Source organism: Podarcis bocagei (assembly GCF_964188305.1).
Source record: "Podarcis bocagei genome assembly, chromosome: 11".
Lineage (NCBI taxonomy): Eukaryota > Metazoa > Chordata > Lepidosauria > Squamata > Lacertidae > Podarcis > Podarcis bocagei.
In genome coordinates this window covers 62664291-62681397 of record NC_138136.1, presented here as the reverse complement: position 1 = coordinate 62681397, position 17107 = coordinate 62664291, and the positions used below count along the sequence as shown (strand labels likewise).

At 48.3% G+C, this 17107-nt stretch overlaps 2 protein-coding genes and 1 long non-coding RNA gene across 6 annotated transcripts in view; 1 reads left to right on the top strand and 2 right to left on the bottom strand.

Annotated features, from left to right (window-relative positions):
• Positions 1 to 17107, top strand: part of UBAP2 (ubiquitin associated protein 2) — a 64284-nt gene that overhangs the window by 39113 nt on the left and 8064 nt on the right. For all 4 annotated transcript variants that reach the window (XR_014012839.1, XM_081212685.1, XM_081212684.1 and 1 more), the window contains 6 exons: positions 8576 to 8654; positions 9389 to 9603; positions 11892 to 11991; positions 14049 to 14156; positions 15234 to 15301; positions 16910 to 17101. Coding sequence is in view for 3 of the 4 variants with exons in the window: in XM_081212685.1 (XP_081068811.1) it covers positions 8576 to 8654; positions 9389 to 9603; positions 11892 to 11991; positions 14049 to 14156; positions 15234 to 15301; positions 16910 to 17101 (762 nt within the window). In the remaining variant the exon portion in view is untranslated. The remainder of the gene's footprint in view (positions 1 to 8575; positions 8655 to 9388; positions 9604 to 11891; positions 11992 to 14048; positions 14157 to 15233; positions 15302 to 16909; positions 17102 to 17107) is intronic.
• Positions 1597 to 8564, bottom strand: LOC308597343 (interferon type A3-like). Its single transcript, XM_081213251.1, has 3 exons — positions 4416 to 8564; positions 3174 to 4059; positions 1597 to 3055 (listed from the first exon to the last, which is right to left on the bottom strand). The coding sequence occupies exons 2-3, from the start codon at positions 3554 to 3556 to the stop codon at positions 2815 to 2817; spliced, it is 624 nt and encodes a 207-aa protein (XP_081069377.1). The 5' UTR covers positions 3557 to 4059; positions 4416 to 8564; the 3' UTR covers positions 1597 to 2814.
• LOC308597467 lies at positions 10868 to 15223 on the bottom strand. The gene is made up of 2 exons (XR_014013014.1): positions 14558 to 15223; positions 10868 to 11311 (listed from the first exon to the last, which is right to left on the bottom strand). It is a non-coding gene; the product is annotated as an uncharacterized lncRNA (long non-coding RNA).

Sequence of the window (17107 nt, the reverse complement as noted above, 5' to 3'; positions counted from 1 at the left end):
GGGGGGAACCGCTGTTCTAGAACTGCATCGGCTGAGGTTCACGCCAAGGTTTGGCAAAAGAATGGAGTAGCCTTGGTGGGGCAGTATTGGTCTTGAGATTGATGGGGGAGAGGATCACTCCTGGTGGGGATTTTGTCGTAAGTGATCATCGATCCCTTCTGACCTCGACAGATGGATAGATTTTCTTTCCTGGAGTTGAGGGCACATTCTTCAACAGTCCTTCACATTCTGCCATTCTCTGAAATATTGGTTCACAAAGTTCTATCTTGTGCTCACACTGTTTAATATCTTTGAGTAGCCAGAAGGTGCAGCCAGCCAAATTGATTTTGTCGCCAGCAAACACATGCCCAACTCTGTTTAGTATTTGCATCTGATCCAGGAGTAGCAGTTGGTTTCTTTTGAATGAATGCTTGAATGTTCTTATGGGCTGGCTGAGGATCAGTAAAATGAATCCTGCCAGGACAAAGTGGTTGATGGCCAACGGGTCTGGGAAATTTGGGTTGGGGGTGATATTCTGTACAAGGTTCTCCTCTTTATCACCCTCGCCCTCAAAATGATGTTCAAAGTTTAGGGGCGCTCCTAGGCACTCTTGTGCTATTTAATTCACAGTTGGTGGAAGAACCTGGGAGTGTCGTTTACTAGCTTTGGTTGGAAAGAAAAGCTGCAATCAGGACCTTGTTACTACAGTCATAAAAGTTAAAGGTATCCCTGACCATTAGGTCCAGTTGTGACCGACTCTGGGGTTGCGGCGCTCATCACTTTATTGGCCGAGGGAGCCGGCGTACAACTTCCGGGTCATGTGGCCAGTGCGTTACTTCCGGGTTTCGTCGCTTGCACATGCGCAGACGGTCAAAATGACATCACGCACATGCGCGGAAGTGGTGAAACGTGACACGCGCAGTCACGTCTTACGTTCTATTCAGGATGCGAACGGGGCTCTGGAACAGATCCTGTTCGTATCCCGAGGTACCACTGTATTCTTGTTACCTGCCTAGTTACAGTGGTGCCTCGCAAGACGAAATTAATCTGTTCCGCGAGTCTCTTCGTCTTGCGGTTTTTTCGTCTTGCGAAGCACGGCTATTAGCGGCTTAACGGCTATTAGCGGCTTAGCGGCTATTAACGGCTTAGCGGCTTTAAGAAAAAGGAAACAAACTCGCAAGAACTCGCAAGACGTTTCGTCTTGCGAAGCAAGCCCATAGGGAAATTCGTCTTGCGGAACGACTCAAAAAACGGAAAACTCTTTCATCTAGCGAGTTTTTCGTCTTGCGAGGCATTCGTCTTGCGGGGCACCACTGTACATTACAGTATTGTAGCATCCTTAACCGGGTCTACCTGTGAAGATGGCTTGGAAACCTCTGTGAATTCATAGCGTTAATTTTGCTTGCTGGTTTGTGAAAGAGAGAGTTGCCCAAGTGCATTGACTGCCTGTGAGTTTCTGGACACAATCCAAGGAACCAGTGAAAGCACCTCGGATCCTACACACTTCCTGGAGCCCCTTCTCCCAAAGTGCCTTCTGCTGCACTCAAATCATTGAGAGAAGCCTCCCTCCTTCCTTCCTTCCTTCCTTCCTTCCTTCCTTCCTTCCTTCCTTCCTTCCTTCCTTCCTTCCTTGTGGTTAGACTGGAGAGGCTGCTTGTATAACCCACCCCATATTTGTCTTCCAGCAAGTGAAGACATTTCGATTTGCAAATAAAATGCCAGGTTCTGTAATGTGTCAGTTCATGTGTTTGAGGCTGTCTGTTTTGTTAGTGTTTTATGGTGGCTGTATTATTTGCAGGTTTTTGCCCTATCAGTTTCTGTCCTTATTTTAAAAAGGACCATCTGATCTAAAACTTGTGTAGAAACCTGCCTGGAGCACTATACAGTGGTACCTTGGTTCTCAAATGCCTTGGTACTCAAACAACTTAGAACCCAAACACTGCAAACCTGGAAGTAAGTGTTCTGGTTTGTGAACTTTTTTTGGTAGCTGAACGTGCTCCGTTTTGAGTGTTAACGTTTCCGTTTTGAGTATTACACTGAGGTCTGTCTGGTTTTGCTATTTATTTTGCGTTTTTGTGGCTCTTTTTTGTGACTGTGTGGAACCCAGTTCAACTACTGGTTGATTGATTGTGTGACTGCAGTACATTGTTTATTGCTTTCATTTTTTGGATCAATGGTCTCGTTAGATAGTAAAATTCATGTTAAATTACTGTTTCAGGGGTTGTTTTTAAAAGTCTGGAACGAATTAATCCATTTTACATTACTTTCTATGGGAAAGCGTGCCTTGGTTTTGGAACGCTTTGGTTTTGGAACGGACTTCCAAAACGGATTAAGTTTGAGAACCAAGGTACCACTGTATAGCAGACTTTAATAACTAACTAACTAACTAACCTACCTTATAAATAAAGACATCTTTGTTGTGTTTTGGTCTAAGTAGTTTTAAGGGATTCAGAAGCTCTTTGTTTTATACATTTGTAAGTCACTTCAATACTTTTTTTCTAGAAAGTGAAGAAAGATGCAATAAATAAACAATTAAATACTTAAAATTGTTTTAATATAAAATTAACAAAAAATACATAAATCTGCATCACATCAAATAAATAAATAAATAAATAAATAACACATATCAAGCTTCATAAAAAAATAAAACACCTATACAAAGTCTGTACATTCAATATAATAAAGCCCCTTTAGCTCTTCCCATTTCTTTGGCAATTTAAGTGAGGTGGCTTGTAGCTTCCTTAATTTGTCTCTGTGAATGTTTCACAAATATTCGCTGTCAGTTTGTCATTTCTCCGCTCCGACGGTTCCTCGAGCGATGGTTGCAGAGGTTTGCTACCACCTCATTCTCTTTGTCAGTATGTCAACGTACATGAGTCCTGCTTGGACCTCCTGTTGCAGGCTCTTCCAGCAGCAGGTGCTGCCTCCGTTCCCTCTGAGAAAAGTTCTGATCCTTCGAAAATACTTCTTCAGCACCAGCTTGTTTCTCCGTTCCTCTAACTTCCCCGGTGTAGATTTTTTTCCTCCGAGGCAACTCTTGAGGACTTCGGTGTGCACATGCAGCATCTGGAGAGACCTGCAATAAAAGCGTGGCAGTTTGAAGAGAGGGAGCAGACACAAATCTCTCTTTCTGCTGCCCCATCCTATCCCAACCCTTACCACCCACTCCTGCATCAGGGAGAGCAGAAACCCACCTCTCTCTGTGTGTGGCCTTCCAGACAGTCTTCAGTGAATCATTGCTCAAGATGTTAAAGAACCCACGGAGAATTTCGTAGATTGCTTCCGTGGCAGGATGCGACTCGCGTATTTCCAGGATCTTTGTAGGAAAGGTGAACGTGGTCGATTTCTTCAGGCACTCTGGAGAGAACGTTGTGCTCATCTCTCGCCACAGCTCCAGGCTCTGCAGATTAAATACTTTTTGCCGGTGTTTCAGAAAGTTGCAGTCCAGCGCTGAGACTTGAACAGAAGACAGGAGCACCAGGCAAACGAGCCCCGCATGCACACGCGTTTCGATTTTCATGGTGGTTCTCAGGCGGTTTCTGCTGGGGCTCACGTAACTTATCCACTTGCGATACATCTTTGACTATGTGCTGATCCTCCTGCATCTTCTATTTATCCTGCAGGACAGCTTTCCTTTCATCATTTGGGTTTTCCAGGTTTCATTTTCACTTTCCACTTGCCTGTTCAGCCATGCAACTGAATCTAAGGAGCTGGCCTGTGGTGGGTCCTTAAGACAGTTTTTTCTTCTCTGGTAACCCAGGATATAGTTTACATGATTTCCTCCTCCCCACTCCTCAAATTTCAGGAAGACCACAGGGCTATTTGTTTGCCTAATTTGTATACCAAATACACTCCTCAGAGCCATGGAGGCTGGCATGTATGCCATCCCAGGCCACCCTACCCGCTGGAAAAAAATCGGATTTGTGAACCTCTTGTTGAAAATGGGGGTCTCATGACCCTCATTAGGTAGGCGTCTCCCAAAATCACCTATAAAGCTGAAATTTGGTGTGCACAAAATATGAAGGCTATTGGTTTACAAGGCATACTGACTTATTTCTTTAAATGTTTTAAAAACCCTTCCTTTTTAGAGTGGTGCCTCACAACACAAAATTAATTCGTTCCGCGAGTTTTTTCATCTAGCGAATTTTTTGTCTTGCGAAGCACGGTGTCGGAAAAGTTTTGGAAAAGCTTCAAAAATCACCAAAAACCTCAAAAAAGGCTACCACGCCGCGTTCTATGAGTCGCTCCTCGAAGTCAAGTCGCAACTGTATTAACGGTGTTAAGAAAAAGGAAACAAACTTGCAAAAAACGCAAGACGTTTTCGTCTTGCGAAGCAAGCCCATAGGGAAATTCGTCTTGCGAAGCAGCTCAAAAACCGCAAAACCCTTGCGTCTAGCGAGTTTTTCGTCTTGCGAGGCATTCGGCTTGCGGGGCACCACTGTATTGTTTTCTGGTTTGCCACCCTGCACATCTTTAGGCGTAAAGGCAGGATAAAAATCAAATAAATAAAAGCATGCTTTTTTGCATGCAAGTCTTCAAACCCAGCATATCATTGCCCTCTTTCTATGCCATTGAGACCTTGGCAGCATGTCTGGAAATAATCACTAAAGGTTGTGTGGTGTTAAGGGATGAGTACCACCTCAATTCAAGCAATGCATTTAATAAAAGCAATTTAAACATTTACTAAAAAGATGTTATCAACAGCGTGCATTAATGTAATGCAAGCATTGGAGGGTTGGAGCTAGTCATTCAGTCTTAACAGCTGCAAAAGGCATGGAGAAAAGGTGTGAGGCAGGTACAATGTGGTGGAACTGAGTATGGGAAAAGGGGAGGCGAGGGCAGGGGAAGACTCTTGGCTGAACCAGAGGGAGAAAGGGGGAGAGAGAGACCCTGAGTGTACAAATAAATCAGGAAGAGAGGGGAAAGCTGCAAATTCTGGATGGGATTTCAGTGGTTTGTTGGTTTGTTTGTTTTGTGGGGTGGGGGTGAGGCTTCTAAGCCTATATATCAGATGTGGTTTGAAGGTGGTTATAAAATTGTCCGGGAAGAAAAGGAAAATGTTTTGGGAGTAGTTAGTTTGTGGGGAGGGAGAGAGCAGTTGGTTCACAGCGAGGGAGAGGGAAATGAGTAAAATTCTGAGGCAAGGATAAGACCTCCTACCCAATTAAAAAGCATGAGTCAGAAGAGTGGATTGCATGGCCCACTAAGATAATAACACAATGAAATTCAAAGCATTAACAATAAATGGCACATTTTCCCAAGTAAAGCTCAACAATTTAATTAATTCAGCAACATGGATGAACTTGATTCAGTGGTCATCAGCTTTTCTAAGTCTTGATAGTTATTTCAACCTCCAGTTCCTGCCCGCTCCCACTCCCCCTCGGCTCTTAGCACCCCCAGGTGCTCCCACTGACCCCCACTTTGGGAATCAGTGGACTGGACAAAGGAGCGTTGGTGCCTCTGTGGGCATAGCTTAGAAGCAGGGTGGGTTTTTGGGCTGCTAGTGGAAGTGGGCAGGAAGGGGGGGAGGCAGGTAGTAGCCCCTGAAATTTATGGCTTAGTGGGAGCTGGGAAGGGGGGGGAGAGAAGCAGGAATGTGGCAGGGAGGAGAAAGAATTTGAACTCTCCTGCCCTCGCCTCTCATACCTGACAGGCCTTTACCTAGTAGATATCACAAAACCTTGTTCCTTGGCCTTAGCATCCACCAGTCACCGAACATTTTGACGCCGCCTCTTCAGAGTTGGGCCTCTGCTCTGGCAGCTTCCCCCTCACCATTGCTTACCATTCTTGACTGGTTAGCGGCTCTCCAAGGTTATTACTATCCTGTTCCTTTTAAGCAGAGGCGCCAGGAGATGAGGCTTGCGCATAAAAGGCACATGTTTTGTGTCCATCTGGCTGCTGCGCCCTCCTGGCCAGCGGCGCATTTGCCGCTGCTTTCCCCTTTTTTGCATTGCACCTTCGCACAGCCTTCTGCCCCTGCCTTCCTCCGCTGCCCATGAAGGCTGAATCCCACTTGCCATGCCTGGTGTATTTTGTTAATATGCAGCATTTGCACATGGAAGCTGAAATAAATAAAGGGGTTCAAGAGGAGGAGGTTAGGGAGGAGAGGGCTGCCAAAGATCGTCTACTCCACCCCTTCCGTAATGCAAGATCCTTTACTCCTACATGTGTGTTGGGCACACACAAACACAGACTTCCCCACGAATGAATCCATCTAACTCATGGGTAGGCAAACTAAGGCCCGGGGGCCGGATCTGGCCCAATTGCCTTCTAAATCCAGCTTGCAGACGGTCCAGGAATCAGTGTGTTTTTACATGAGTAGAATGTGTCCTTTTATTTAAAATGCATCTCCGTGGGACATAAGAATTCGTTCATCCCCCCCCAAAAAAAATATAGTCTGGCCCCCCCACAAGGTCTGAGGGACAGTGGACCGGCCCCCTGCTGAAAAAGTTTGCTGACACCTGATCTAACTGCAAACAGAGAGAGACACAAAGGCGACTAAGTGTCCCATGTATTCAGAGCCTTCGGTGCTTAATCTCAGGGTAATGGGTTCGAGTTCCATGCTGAGCAAAAGATTCCTGCATTCCAAGGGGTTGGACTAGATGACCCTCGAGGTCCCTTCCAACTCTGTGGTGACATTGGTGATGGTGACGCTCAGATATTTGGGGCGGCTTTCTTAAATGCGTACGCCAGATATCTTACCTGTTGTATGGGCAGTGAATAAAGCCAGGGTCGCTAGCAAGTCTGAAATGGGAGTCTGAAGCTGGAGACCAAGGCAGTATCCCATCCCTTGGTCATCTCATGAGTCATTGAGTCATTGAACATGTTTACATGTTCTCAAGGGCTCAGGGCAGATAGGTCAAAGCCCAGCTACTCTGCTCTGGAAGTTAGAAGAGGCTGTGAACCCCAAATCGAGAAGAAAGGGGTGGTGAGGGCAGCCCATTCAGGTGCAGAAGAGGAACCAGAAATCGAAATTTTGGCTAGGGAGGATTAGTCTCGCGGGCATTTTTGTAGCCGCTCCTGGGAGCATATTGCAATTGTCAGTTTCAGTTTGGAGAGCTCATGGGTACTTCCCCTCCAAAAAAAAAATTTTCCCCTCAAACATGATTGCATCATTTCAGTATCAAAATGTAGGATTTAAACAGAAACAGTGCAGACATCTGGATGACTTTTTGCACCAGCGACGTTTTTAAAAAAAGAGTTTTTGTTGACTTCCGTTACCCTTTGCATCGTGTTGGGGTGATCTGCCAAGAAACCAAAAAACCCAACCGTGGTAAAACTACGAAAGTGGCACATTTAGATGAGCCAGAAAGGAACGTTCTAATTGTTAAATAAATGCCGAAGTCGTCTTGTGACTTGTAGAAAAGTGCTAATGCCGGGTTCTTTCGGTTTACGTCCAGTCTTCTGAAATCTCCCCCCCCCCCCCGCAGTCAAAGTGTGTGTTAAAGGAGCCTTATGCAAACAATTATGAAGCCGTTCTGTATTGCTGTGGGTTGAAGCTGTGTCCCCATCCTTACTTCCTTGGCTGTGAGCCATCCTTCTCTGTTTTGGAAACCAGAAAACGGCAAGGGGAAATCCAGCTAAGATATCGAAAGTAATATTGGCCGGAACCAAAAAACAGGCAGGGCTGCTCCCAATATGGGCACAGAAGGTGTGGGCTGAGTTGAGATGTGTCGCTCCTCAAAGTGTTTTGCTGCTGCAGCCAGAGAGAAAGAGTCATGGGGATTAAAAAATAAAATAAAAAGGAGTCCATCTTCTTGCAATATTTTTGGATTGGACATATCACTAACTGTCTAGGAATCATAACCCTTTAAGAGAAGTAACAGAACTTGAAAGATGAATTATAGAAGGAGAGAAACAAGAAGTAGCAAATGAAAAGTATACCAGTGCCACTGTGGCAATGTGCGAAAATTCGGGTGGGGGGGGCAGCGGATGACAATTCCCATGTTAGAAGGATGAATGATAACCGTCTGGCACCCATGAGAAAATTAACCAATATTGTGAAAGTGAGAGAAGGCAAGGAATCTAATTATTTATTGAAAAGTGGAGCATTTTCATTATGCACTGATGTAATAAGGCACAGGAAAATATCTACATACCTTGCTGAAAACAGTTAAGGACTGGTATGGCATATTTATATTTTCTTTTTTGCTGATGATTTCTATATGCTAATTATTCACAGAAAAACAACCCTGTACATTATTATGCATACACATATTTATCTCTCTCTGTGTGTATAGATAGATATAGATCATTTTGTATCATGTATAGCATAGTATGTATATTACATTTTCTCTGCGCCCTGGAGAAGCCCACAAGACTTCTAAGAATCTTTCCAATAAGTGTGTTGCTGTTCTTGTTTCTTAACCCTTGATTGGTGCATTGTTTGTGCTTTGCTGGAAAAGACACTTTGGCCATGTTCAAAGAAATGTCTGCTTAGGAGTAGCCCCACGTGGGGCAAGATGCACGTTAAGGACACTTGTTTATTTTCCTTGCAAAGTGCTCTGGCTAGTAACACTGAACAAAAGGCTGTGCAGAGAGATCCTAGCTGGCTTCACTGTGAATCTAAACATTGCTGATGTTGGTTTCTCCTCAGGATTACTACGGAATTACATTCCCTGCTCCAGCAACCTTAACGGGCAGAGAGGGGAGCCTTGCTAACAACCCTTACTCAGGTGAGTCTGGATCCCAAAACGTCGCCTGTGCCAAGTGAAGAAGGTGGTGCTTTGCTCATTGTGGCTGCCAGGTTTGCTGGTTCCATCTTTTAGGAATAAGAGTATGTCTGCACCTGCAGAATTCATGCTGCCAGACCTATGACTTAATATGGACGTTTACTTTCACGGGGGTGGGGAGGGACATGCTTGTGAGCTTGGTGGAAGCATTAATTAATTAATTAATTAATTAAACGTATATACCGCCTTTCATCAAAAGATCTCAGGGCAGATTCACGGGAGCTTTCTAGCCAGCGTTAGGAATAATAATAATAATAATTTATTATTTATACCCCGCCCATCTGGCTGGGCTTCCCCAGCCACTCTGGGCGGCTTCCAAAAGAATATTAAAATACATCAAACATTAAAAGCTTCCCTAAACAGGGCTGCCTTCAGATGTCTTCTAAAAGCCTGGTAGTTGTTGTTCTCTTTCACATCTGGTGGGAGGGTGTAGATCTCTGGACTTGATCCTGTTTGGCTGCAGCACTAAGATGAATTGAGGGTTGAGTATAAGATGCGTACGCTTAACAAAACTCACCTGTTCTATAAATGCAATTCAGTATTGCTAAATTTATGAAAGCGGAAAGATTTGGGCTTCACCCCTCTGTAAGGTCCTCTGGTGGCCTCTAGGTCTGCCTAGATCCTTGAGTTTAGACAGCCACCCGATCTCCTAATGGGCTTTTTCTTTTTCTTCCCAGGTGATGTAACAAAATTTGGCCGGGGAGATGCTTCCTCGCCTGCCCCAGCCACCACTCTGGCCCAGGCTCAGCAGAACCAGGCGCAGACTCACCACACGGCTCAGCAGCCCTTCCTCAACCCCGCCCTGCCCCCCGGGTACAGCTACACTGGGCTGCCCTATTATGCCGGTGTGCCAGGAGTCCCCAGCGCATTCCAGTATGGGCCCACGATGTTTGTAAGTCACGGGGGGGTCGGAAGGGGTTGCACCTCAGCTTTGGCTTGGATTCCTCTGAAATGGTGCCTTGGGGATTCCACAGGGTGGGTGAACAGACTTTGCAAAGAGGGATTTTGTCAGAGTGTGTGGGTTGTGGGTGTACAAAACCACACCCTCTGTGGCAGTGTGATTTGAGAGGCACCACATCGGGCAGTTCACCCCGTAAAGTTTTCTCCCAGGAAAGCTCTGAGGATGGGATGGCCTCATGTTTGGCATGCAAGGATTCACATCGTCTCCTGGTCAAAGAAGTCCTGTCTATGTCTGTGGTCTCCTGGAGCTCTTTGTTCTCTGGTCACCTTTGGGCAAGGGATTTGCTTCTGTCTCATTCCTGCATTGCAGAGGGTTGTATGATCCTATGGTTCCTGTTTGTCTAGATTGCCTACGTTTGTGAGGGAATGTCCCTGCCAAGAGGGGTGACCTGCCATGGCTTGCAAAAAGGCATTGCCACCTGTGCTGTGAGAACCCAAGCATGTGTATTTCAGCCAGAAAAGCGGGGCAGTTGGTCAGCTTTTTCAAGCCTGGGAATTGCCTCGCACCTCAGAATGAAGCATGATATTCACTTTAGGATATTTTGGGGGGTTTTCCCCCACTGTACGCCTCCCCTCCCCAAAAAGCCCCCCAATTTTTTAACAGCAGCAGCAATTGAAATGGTGTTGTTGCCACTGGCGTGAGAAGCAGTAATTCATGGTGCATCTCCAGAGCCTGCCATTTGAAGACGAGAATGTCGGGAGATGGGACAGTATGTCACAGGATGGTTTTTGTAGAGGACAGATCTCAGGAAGTGCTGGATGAGCATGCCTGAGGAGGTCTAGAATGAGCTAGAAGCGAGTGGGAAGGCCCTGAAATGCCTGCGAAGAACACTTGGAAGTTTGAATTCTCTCAAATTTAATGGAATTCAAATTGTAATATGATAAAATGCAATATAAGAAACGAAAGAAGCAATAAAAATCATAATGCATTTAGCAGAGCATAGTTAGCAGTTCCTAAAGAGGCAGGAAAATCGTTAAATGTTCCTTGGGTGGGTGGGAGATTGGGAACCACTAGACTGGAAATAAGCAAATGAATTACGGACTCAGGAAAGAACTGAGTTTTGCTGCTACAGAAAAATAAAGCACCAGTTCAGGAGAGATAGCTCTTGCACAGACCCTTTAATTTTATGGATTTTGTGCGTGCCATATTAGGTACCTTATATTTGTCAGGACACAGGTTAAGAAAACACATCGACCCAGGTGCATAAAATGCTACGCCCGTTTTATTTGTGGTGGATGCTCAGTTCACGCAGAAAGGCAGAACAGAAGGTGGGAATAATAACTTTTGCTGGATGTTACTGGGTCCAGGAGGAAAAAAAGGTGGATCTTGCAGAATCTCCAACAAGCTCTTGATTTTAATTCTTAGGGTTTGGGTGGAGAGACATCAAGCTCCATGCTACCACTATGATAATGGTTCACACCATTTATCAGGATAAATATATTTCCGAGTCGGATCCAGAAAGATTAGTGCGCCCACCTTGTGTGTTCTTTCCTTTTTGCAAAGCTGGTTAGCAAAGCATGCCAGCACAGAGATCAGATCAAACGAACGTTGGTGATACTTCATGGGGTCCTTTCCAATGCTAAAACTCAATGATTGTAAGTGTCCTCTAGTCCAACCTGCTCCAATGCAAGGATCTCGGCTAGAGCAGATGGCCATCTAACCGCTGCTTTGAAACCTCCAAGGAAGGAGAGTCCACCACCTCCCAAGGGAGACCATTCAACAGTTGAACAGCTCTTACCTGTGCTGCTCCTTAGCTTATTGCCCTTTAGGTATACAGTGGACCCTCTGGACACGGGTTTAATGCATTCTGGGGGTCCGTGCGCACCCCGGAAAATACATAACCAGAGGTGCCACTTCTGCGCACACGTGCAGCGCGATAGAGCACTTCTGCGCATGCACACGGTGCTCAGAGCGCTTCTGTGCATGCAGTGAAATGTGGAAAAATACTTCTGGGATTGCCACTTTCACAACCCAAAGATTACCTATCCAGAGAGGTACGTGACCTGAGGGTCCACTGTAGTTTGGAGCTGCCGGCTGGGCACTTGGTCTCCTCCCGTGTGTTCTCTGCTTTCCTGCCTGGGGTGAGCTCTCCTGCTCCCTGTTCCTTAGCCAAGCGGCACGGCCCCTTGAAAATAGAGGTGCCTCTTTGACATGCCCACCAGGTGGCAGTCAAGGCTTTCAGCTGCCGCCACCTCACTCCTTTATCTGCCTTCTTCCAGGTCCCGCCAGCATCGGCCAAGCAGCATAGTGTCAGCTTGAACACGGCCACGACACCCTTCCAGCAGGCGACCGGCTACGGTCAGCACAGCTACGGAGCAGGTAACCAGGGAACACATGCTGCCAGTTCTCTAGAACAGTGTTTCCCAACCGGTGTTCCGCGGCACACGAGTGTGCCGTGAGACGTTGCCTCGTGTGCCGCGAGATGCCTGGAGGGAGGCGGGCGAGTCGGGCGGCGAGAGGCGGGGCGGCGGCGGCGAGGAGAGGCCGCGCCTCCTGCTGCTGCCTGGCGCTCCTCCTCGCAGCCGGCAGCGCTGCCTGGGCGCCTCCGCGCGACTCTGCCTCGCTGGGTTTGGTCTCCCAGCAGAGACGGGTCACACGCGCACCTCCCTCCCTCCCTCAGCCTGCGCGGAGGGAGAGCCAGAGAGAGGCATCGCTCCTGCGCGGTGGGAGAGGGAGCAGCCGGAGCGATGCCCCAAACGAACGCATGGGACCGGAGGGGAAATCCTCTCCGAGGCGGATTGAGCGCAGCTGAGAGAAGCCTTTCGAGGAGCTGCCGTGTCCCCTGGAAACCCCCTTCCCACCTCTGCCTGCCTGCCTGCAGTGGGGCTCGTATCGCCCTTTAAAGGGCGCGGGAAACTAGAAATGTGGGGACTTGGGGTTTTCCTCAGGCTGAATTCCGAGCTGAATTCCGAGCGAGGGACTGAGGGACGGCGGCAACTGAGGCGGCGGCGAGGATCCGCATCGAGCCGGGGGCAGCTCCGCGGTGGTGGTGCCGAGCGGCGGGGCAGCGCGTGCAAAAGGGAGGAGCGCGAGACAGCGGAGGAGGAGGAGGCCGGCATGTCCGGGCAGCAGCAGCAACAGCAGCAGCAGCAACTCCCGGCGACGGCTCCTCAAGCCCCGCCGCCGCCCCCTCCTCCGCCCGCTATCGCCGCCACCACCACAACAGCCGCCGCCTCAGTTGCCGCCGTCCCTCAGTCCCTCGCTCTGCTGCCTCCTCCCACCCCCAAAGCTTGGAGGTTCCCCGGCAAGGGGGAGGGAAAAAACTTTCACTTTCGTGCGTCCCTCCCGGCGTGACGCTGCGCGCTGACGTCACGGGGCGGGGCTTTAATGGTGGTGTGCCGCGAGATTTTTTTTCAGTAAACAGGTGTGCCGTTGCCCAAAAAAGTTTGGGAAACACTGCTCTAGAATGTGCAGAGCAGGCACAAAACAGCAACTGGACTTGCTGTCTCTTTCTAATGCTGCTTCTCTTAGTTATGGGGAGAGGACCCCCCTGGAATGAGATACTGCTGCTCCCACCCCCCTCTGGGATGCAAGACTTTGGAGACTTCTATAAAAACTCCATGAAGTTGGTGGGCAGGAGCCCCGTAAGAGTTTGTTGTGATGCCCTGCTGCTCTTGAAAGCATAGGGTGGGGTGAAGGGAGGCTGGAAGCTTTTATGGAACCAGAGTTGCCTATTTAGGCATTTGGAGGGAAGGCTTCTTTATTTTTCCAGCTCAGAAATGCTTGGCTCCAAGTCCCTCATAGTTCCCCGCAACCCAGTATCTTCCAGATATTTTGAACTTCAACTCCCATCCTCCCTGACAGTTGGCCACACCAGATGGGACTGATGGGAGTTGTAGTTCCAAGCCATCGAAAGATGGCGGAGACGTGTGGTGTAAGTGGGGGAGTCATCTCTGCTCATGGGAGAGGGTGGCACTGTGGGTTAAACCACAGAGCCTAGGACTTGCCGATCAGATGGTCAGCGGTTCGAATCCCCGCGACGGGATGAGCTCCTGTTGCTCAGTCCCTGCTTCTGCCAACCTAGCAGTTCAAAAGCACATCAAAGTGCAAGTAGATAAATAGGTACCGCTCCGGCGGGAAGGTAAACGGCGTTTCCGTGCGCTGCTCTGGTTCGCCAGAAGCGGCTTAGTCATGCTGGCCACATGACCCAGAAGCTGTATGCCAGCTCCCTCGGCCAGTAAAGCGAGATGAGCGCCGCAACCCCAGAGTCGGCCACGACTGGACCTAATGGTCAGGGGTCCCTTTACCTTTACCTAAGGCTTGGCTTATCTCAGAGCCACCAGAAAGCAACGCCTGCACAAGATGTGATTGTACTTTAGGCACAGATGTGGTCCTGCCAGGAATCAACACATCCCACTTCTTGTGTTTTCCTCCAGGCTATGATGACCTGACGCAGGGGACGGCAGCTGGAGATTACAGCAAAGGGGGATACGCTGGGTCGGCGCAAGCACAAAACAAATCCTCTGGCAGTGGACCAGGAAAAGGTAATGTAGCCGTTGATGTAGGTACCTTCTCTCCCTCTGTTGCATCAGGAGACCCAGAGCAGGGATTTTTATGCACATTATTACTTAATGTTCCATCAGGCTCCCCCATCAGCTGTCATCTGCAGCCACCGTTCGTCAAGCTGTGGAGGGAGCCTGATTGCAGAACCTTTTAATCGGCTCTGTTGAAAGACTAGCATCTTTTGGCTTCACCTCTCCCTGAAATTTCGATAGTCGGCCACTGGGGGAAGCCCTTTGAATGACATACAGTCTTACAGTTTTTGAAATAATTACATGTAGGCATTGTTTTGTAGTTCCCATTCAGAGAGCTTTCTCCAGTTCCTTCCAGGCGGAAGAGATGCACTTTATCTTTTCTCAACTAAGTGTTGCAAGATTAAACAAACCTCAGCATGCCTGGCCCAGAGGAAAGGGTCGAGGAAGACGACCCGGCCACTGCAAGCAGGATGTGAGAGCTGAATGGCCATTGTGTGCTCCTGTCCATGGCTGCTGAGAGACATTTTATGACGTGCATGGCCACTGACATTTTATTTTACCCTCCTCTCCTCCTGCAGAAGACACAGATATGCACATGACAGGACACATGCAAACTTTATGCAAAACTGTGTCCTCCTTTGCCAGTGGTTTGGAGGGCTCAGTCCACGTGTGGATTCTCTCTTCCCCTCATGAAACAAGTCTTGCCTCCCATCTTGGCAGTTGCATTTTGCTGCCACAGCTAGCAGTTGCCTTCCATGAGTCTGTCAACAGATATTTTAATTGCAGCTTGAAAGAGCAGCAGATCCTTCTGGGCTTTGGGAGGAAGAACCGAGCTCAGTGCTCCAAAGGGTGAATATCACCAGAGACAGTTTTTGGGTGGTACAAACAGTGCGGCGACTGCAGGGGATGCCACAACTATGCTTTGGAATGGAGCGTTCTCGCGAATTTTCGCATTGCACAGGGCACCCCTGATGCTTGAGAGCCCAAAGTCCGCCACTGACATCAACTGTGAGGCTTGAGAGATCCCGTTGCCTTTGACAGTTTTGATAACTCATTGTTCTCTTTTTCTTCCCTCCACCCCCTCAGGTGTTTCTGTGACCTCAAGTAACACAGGTGTGCCTGATATTAGTGGTTCAGTCTACAATAAGACTCAGGTGAGGAACTGCCATGTGTCCAGCCGCTTTTGTGCCTGGGGTTCTGCTTCTTTTGACTCTCCCAGCCGTTGGCATTTTGACATCCCTGTTGGTGGGTTATCTTTTGGCTCTCTTTAGGTGCTTCTGCACAGAGACCTTGGTGGGAGTCAATGCTGAGGCAGAGCTGACTTCTTTCTCTTGAAAACATCTGGGGCTCTGTCTGAGCAGCTCATCTGCCCACTCCAGCCCCAGACAAAAACACTGATCCCACAGTTACACCCTTGCCCATGTTTCTGTGCTCCACACAGGTGGGATCTGATAGTGACAACTCTTGATGGCCCCTTTCAAGCTCCATGTGCAGAGAAATGATTGTACTGTACATATACACAATTCTACAGAAATAAAGCAGAATCAGCATAGGGGTACAATTCAGCATAACAGATAAAACCATGATCAAGGTGACTGGAGTCACGTTCCTAAATTGGACAAATAAAAATGTCCATCACCAGGCACATAAATGACATCAAAGGGGAGGCCTCCATCCACAGACCAAGTGCCATTGCTTTGAATGTTGCTCTAGCCCAGAGGTGGTTAACCTTTTTTAAGACTGGGGGCTGCATGCACCCTTGGCCAGCCTTCAGGGTCTGCTTGCGCACGCCTCCTTCCTCCAGCTGGTCTCTACAGATCTTTCCATGCGCCTCCTCCACAAGGTGGCAACGCGGGAAAGGGCCTTTTCCATGGCGCCTTCATTGCAAATCGTTAGGCGCCAGGCAAAAACAGGCTTTTTAAAAACTGGGTACTTGGAGGGTATTGTTTTCATTTGTTACTATGTTATGTATTTTTATATTAAAAACTGCACTCTAATTCTAGGATGAAGGATATAGTATAGAGATTTAATTACTCTCTTTTTAAAAAATCTCCAACGGGGGTGGGTAAAGAGGCATTATTACTCACTCTGCTCATCAAATGATTGACATGGTAATTGTGGAGGGGGCAATGTACAGCACCTTTTTTTTGTTTCCCCACTGGCAGCATACATGATCTGGTTTCTCCCATAGGAGCCTTTTCACTCCCTGAACCTGGGATCCCCCCCCTCCCCAGCTGTATCTGCCCCAAACTGAGCCTTGCCAGTGGAACATTTCTGAAGTGGGGCCCTGGTTGTTCCAAACAACCTTCAAATCAAAACTCTGGTTGCAGATAGGTAAAGGTACCCCTGGCCGTTAGGTCCAGTCACAGACGACTCTTGGGTTGTGGCGCTCATCTCGCTTTCCTGGCCGAGGGAGCCAGTGTACAGCTTCCGGGTCATGTGGGCAGCTTGACTAAGCCGCTTCTGGCGAACCAGAGCAGTGCACGGAAACGCCATTTACCTTCCTGCCGGAGCGGTACCTGTTTATCTACTTGCACTGGTGTGCTTTTGAACTGCTAGGTTGGCAGGAGCTGGGACCAAGCAACAGGAGCTCACCCCATCGCAGGGATTAGAACCGCCGACCTTCTGATCGGCAAGTCCCAGGCTCTGTGCTTTAGACCTGGTTAGATCTCTGGTTGCAGATACTGGTTCTGTAATAAGGGTTCGGAGAGAGTTCCCTTTCTGTGTGTCAGAGTGCCCTTTCTTATTTCCTTCTTGTGCAGACTTTTGACAAGCAGGTATTCCATGCCGGCACTCCGCCCCCCTTCAGCCTTCCGTCAGCCCTGGGCTCTGCAGGGCCCCTGAACCCTGGTGCTGCCCCCGGCTACGCTCCGGCTCCCTTCCTGCACATCTTGCCTGCCCATCAGCAGCCTCATTCCCAGATGCTGCACCACCACCTTCAGCAGGACGGGCAGGTGAGT

What these genes read in the sequence shown, in the direction of transcription:
- LOC308597343 (XM_081213251.1), bottom strand. Translation starts at nt 3,556, where the DNA reads ATGTATCGCAAGTGGATAAGTTACGTGAGCCCCAGCAGAAACCGCCTG. An exon ending in AAGGCCACACACAGAGAGAG is followed by an intron (nt 3,056 to 3,173) that starts GTGGGTTTCTGC and finishes CTTTTATTGCAG; the next exon opens with GTCTCTCCAGATGCTGCATG.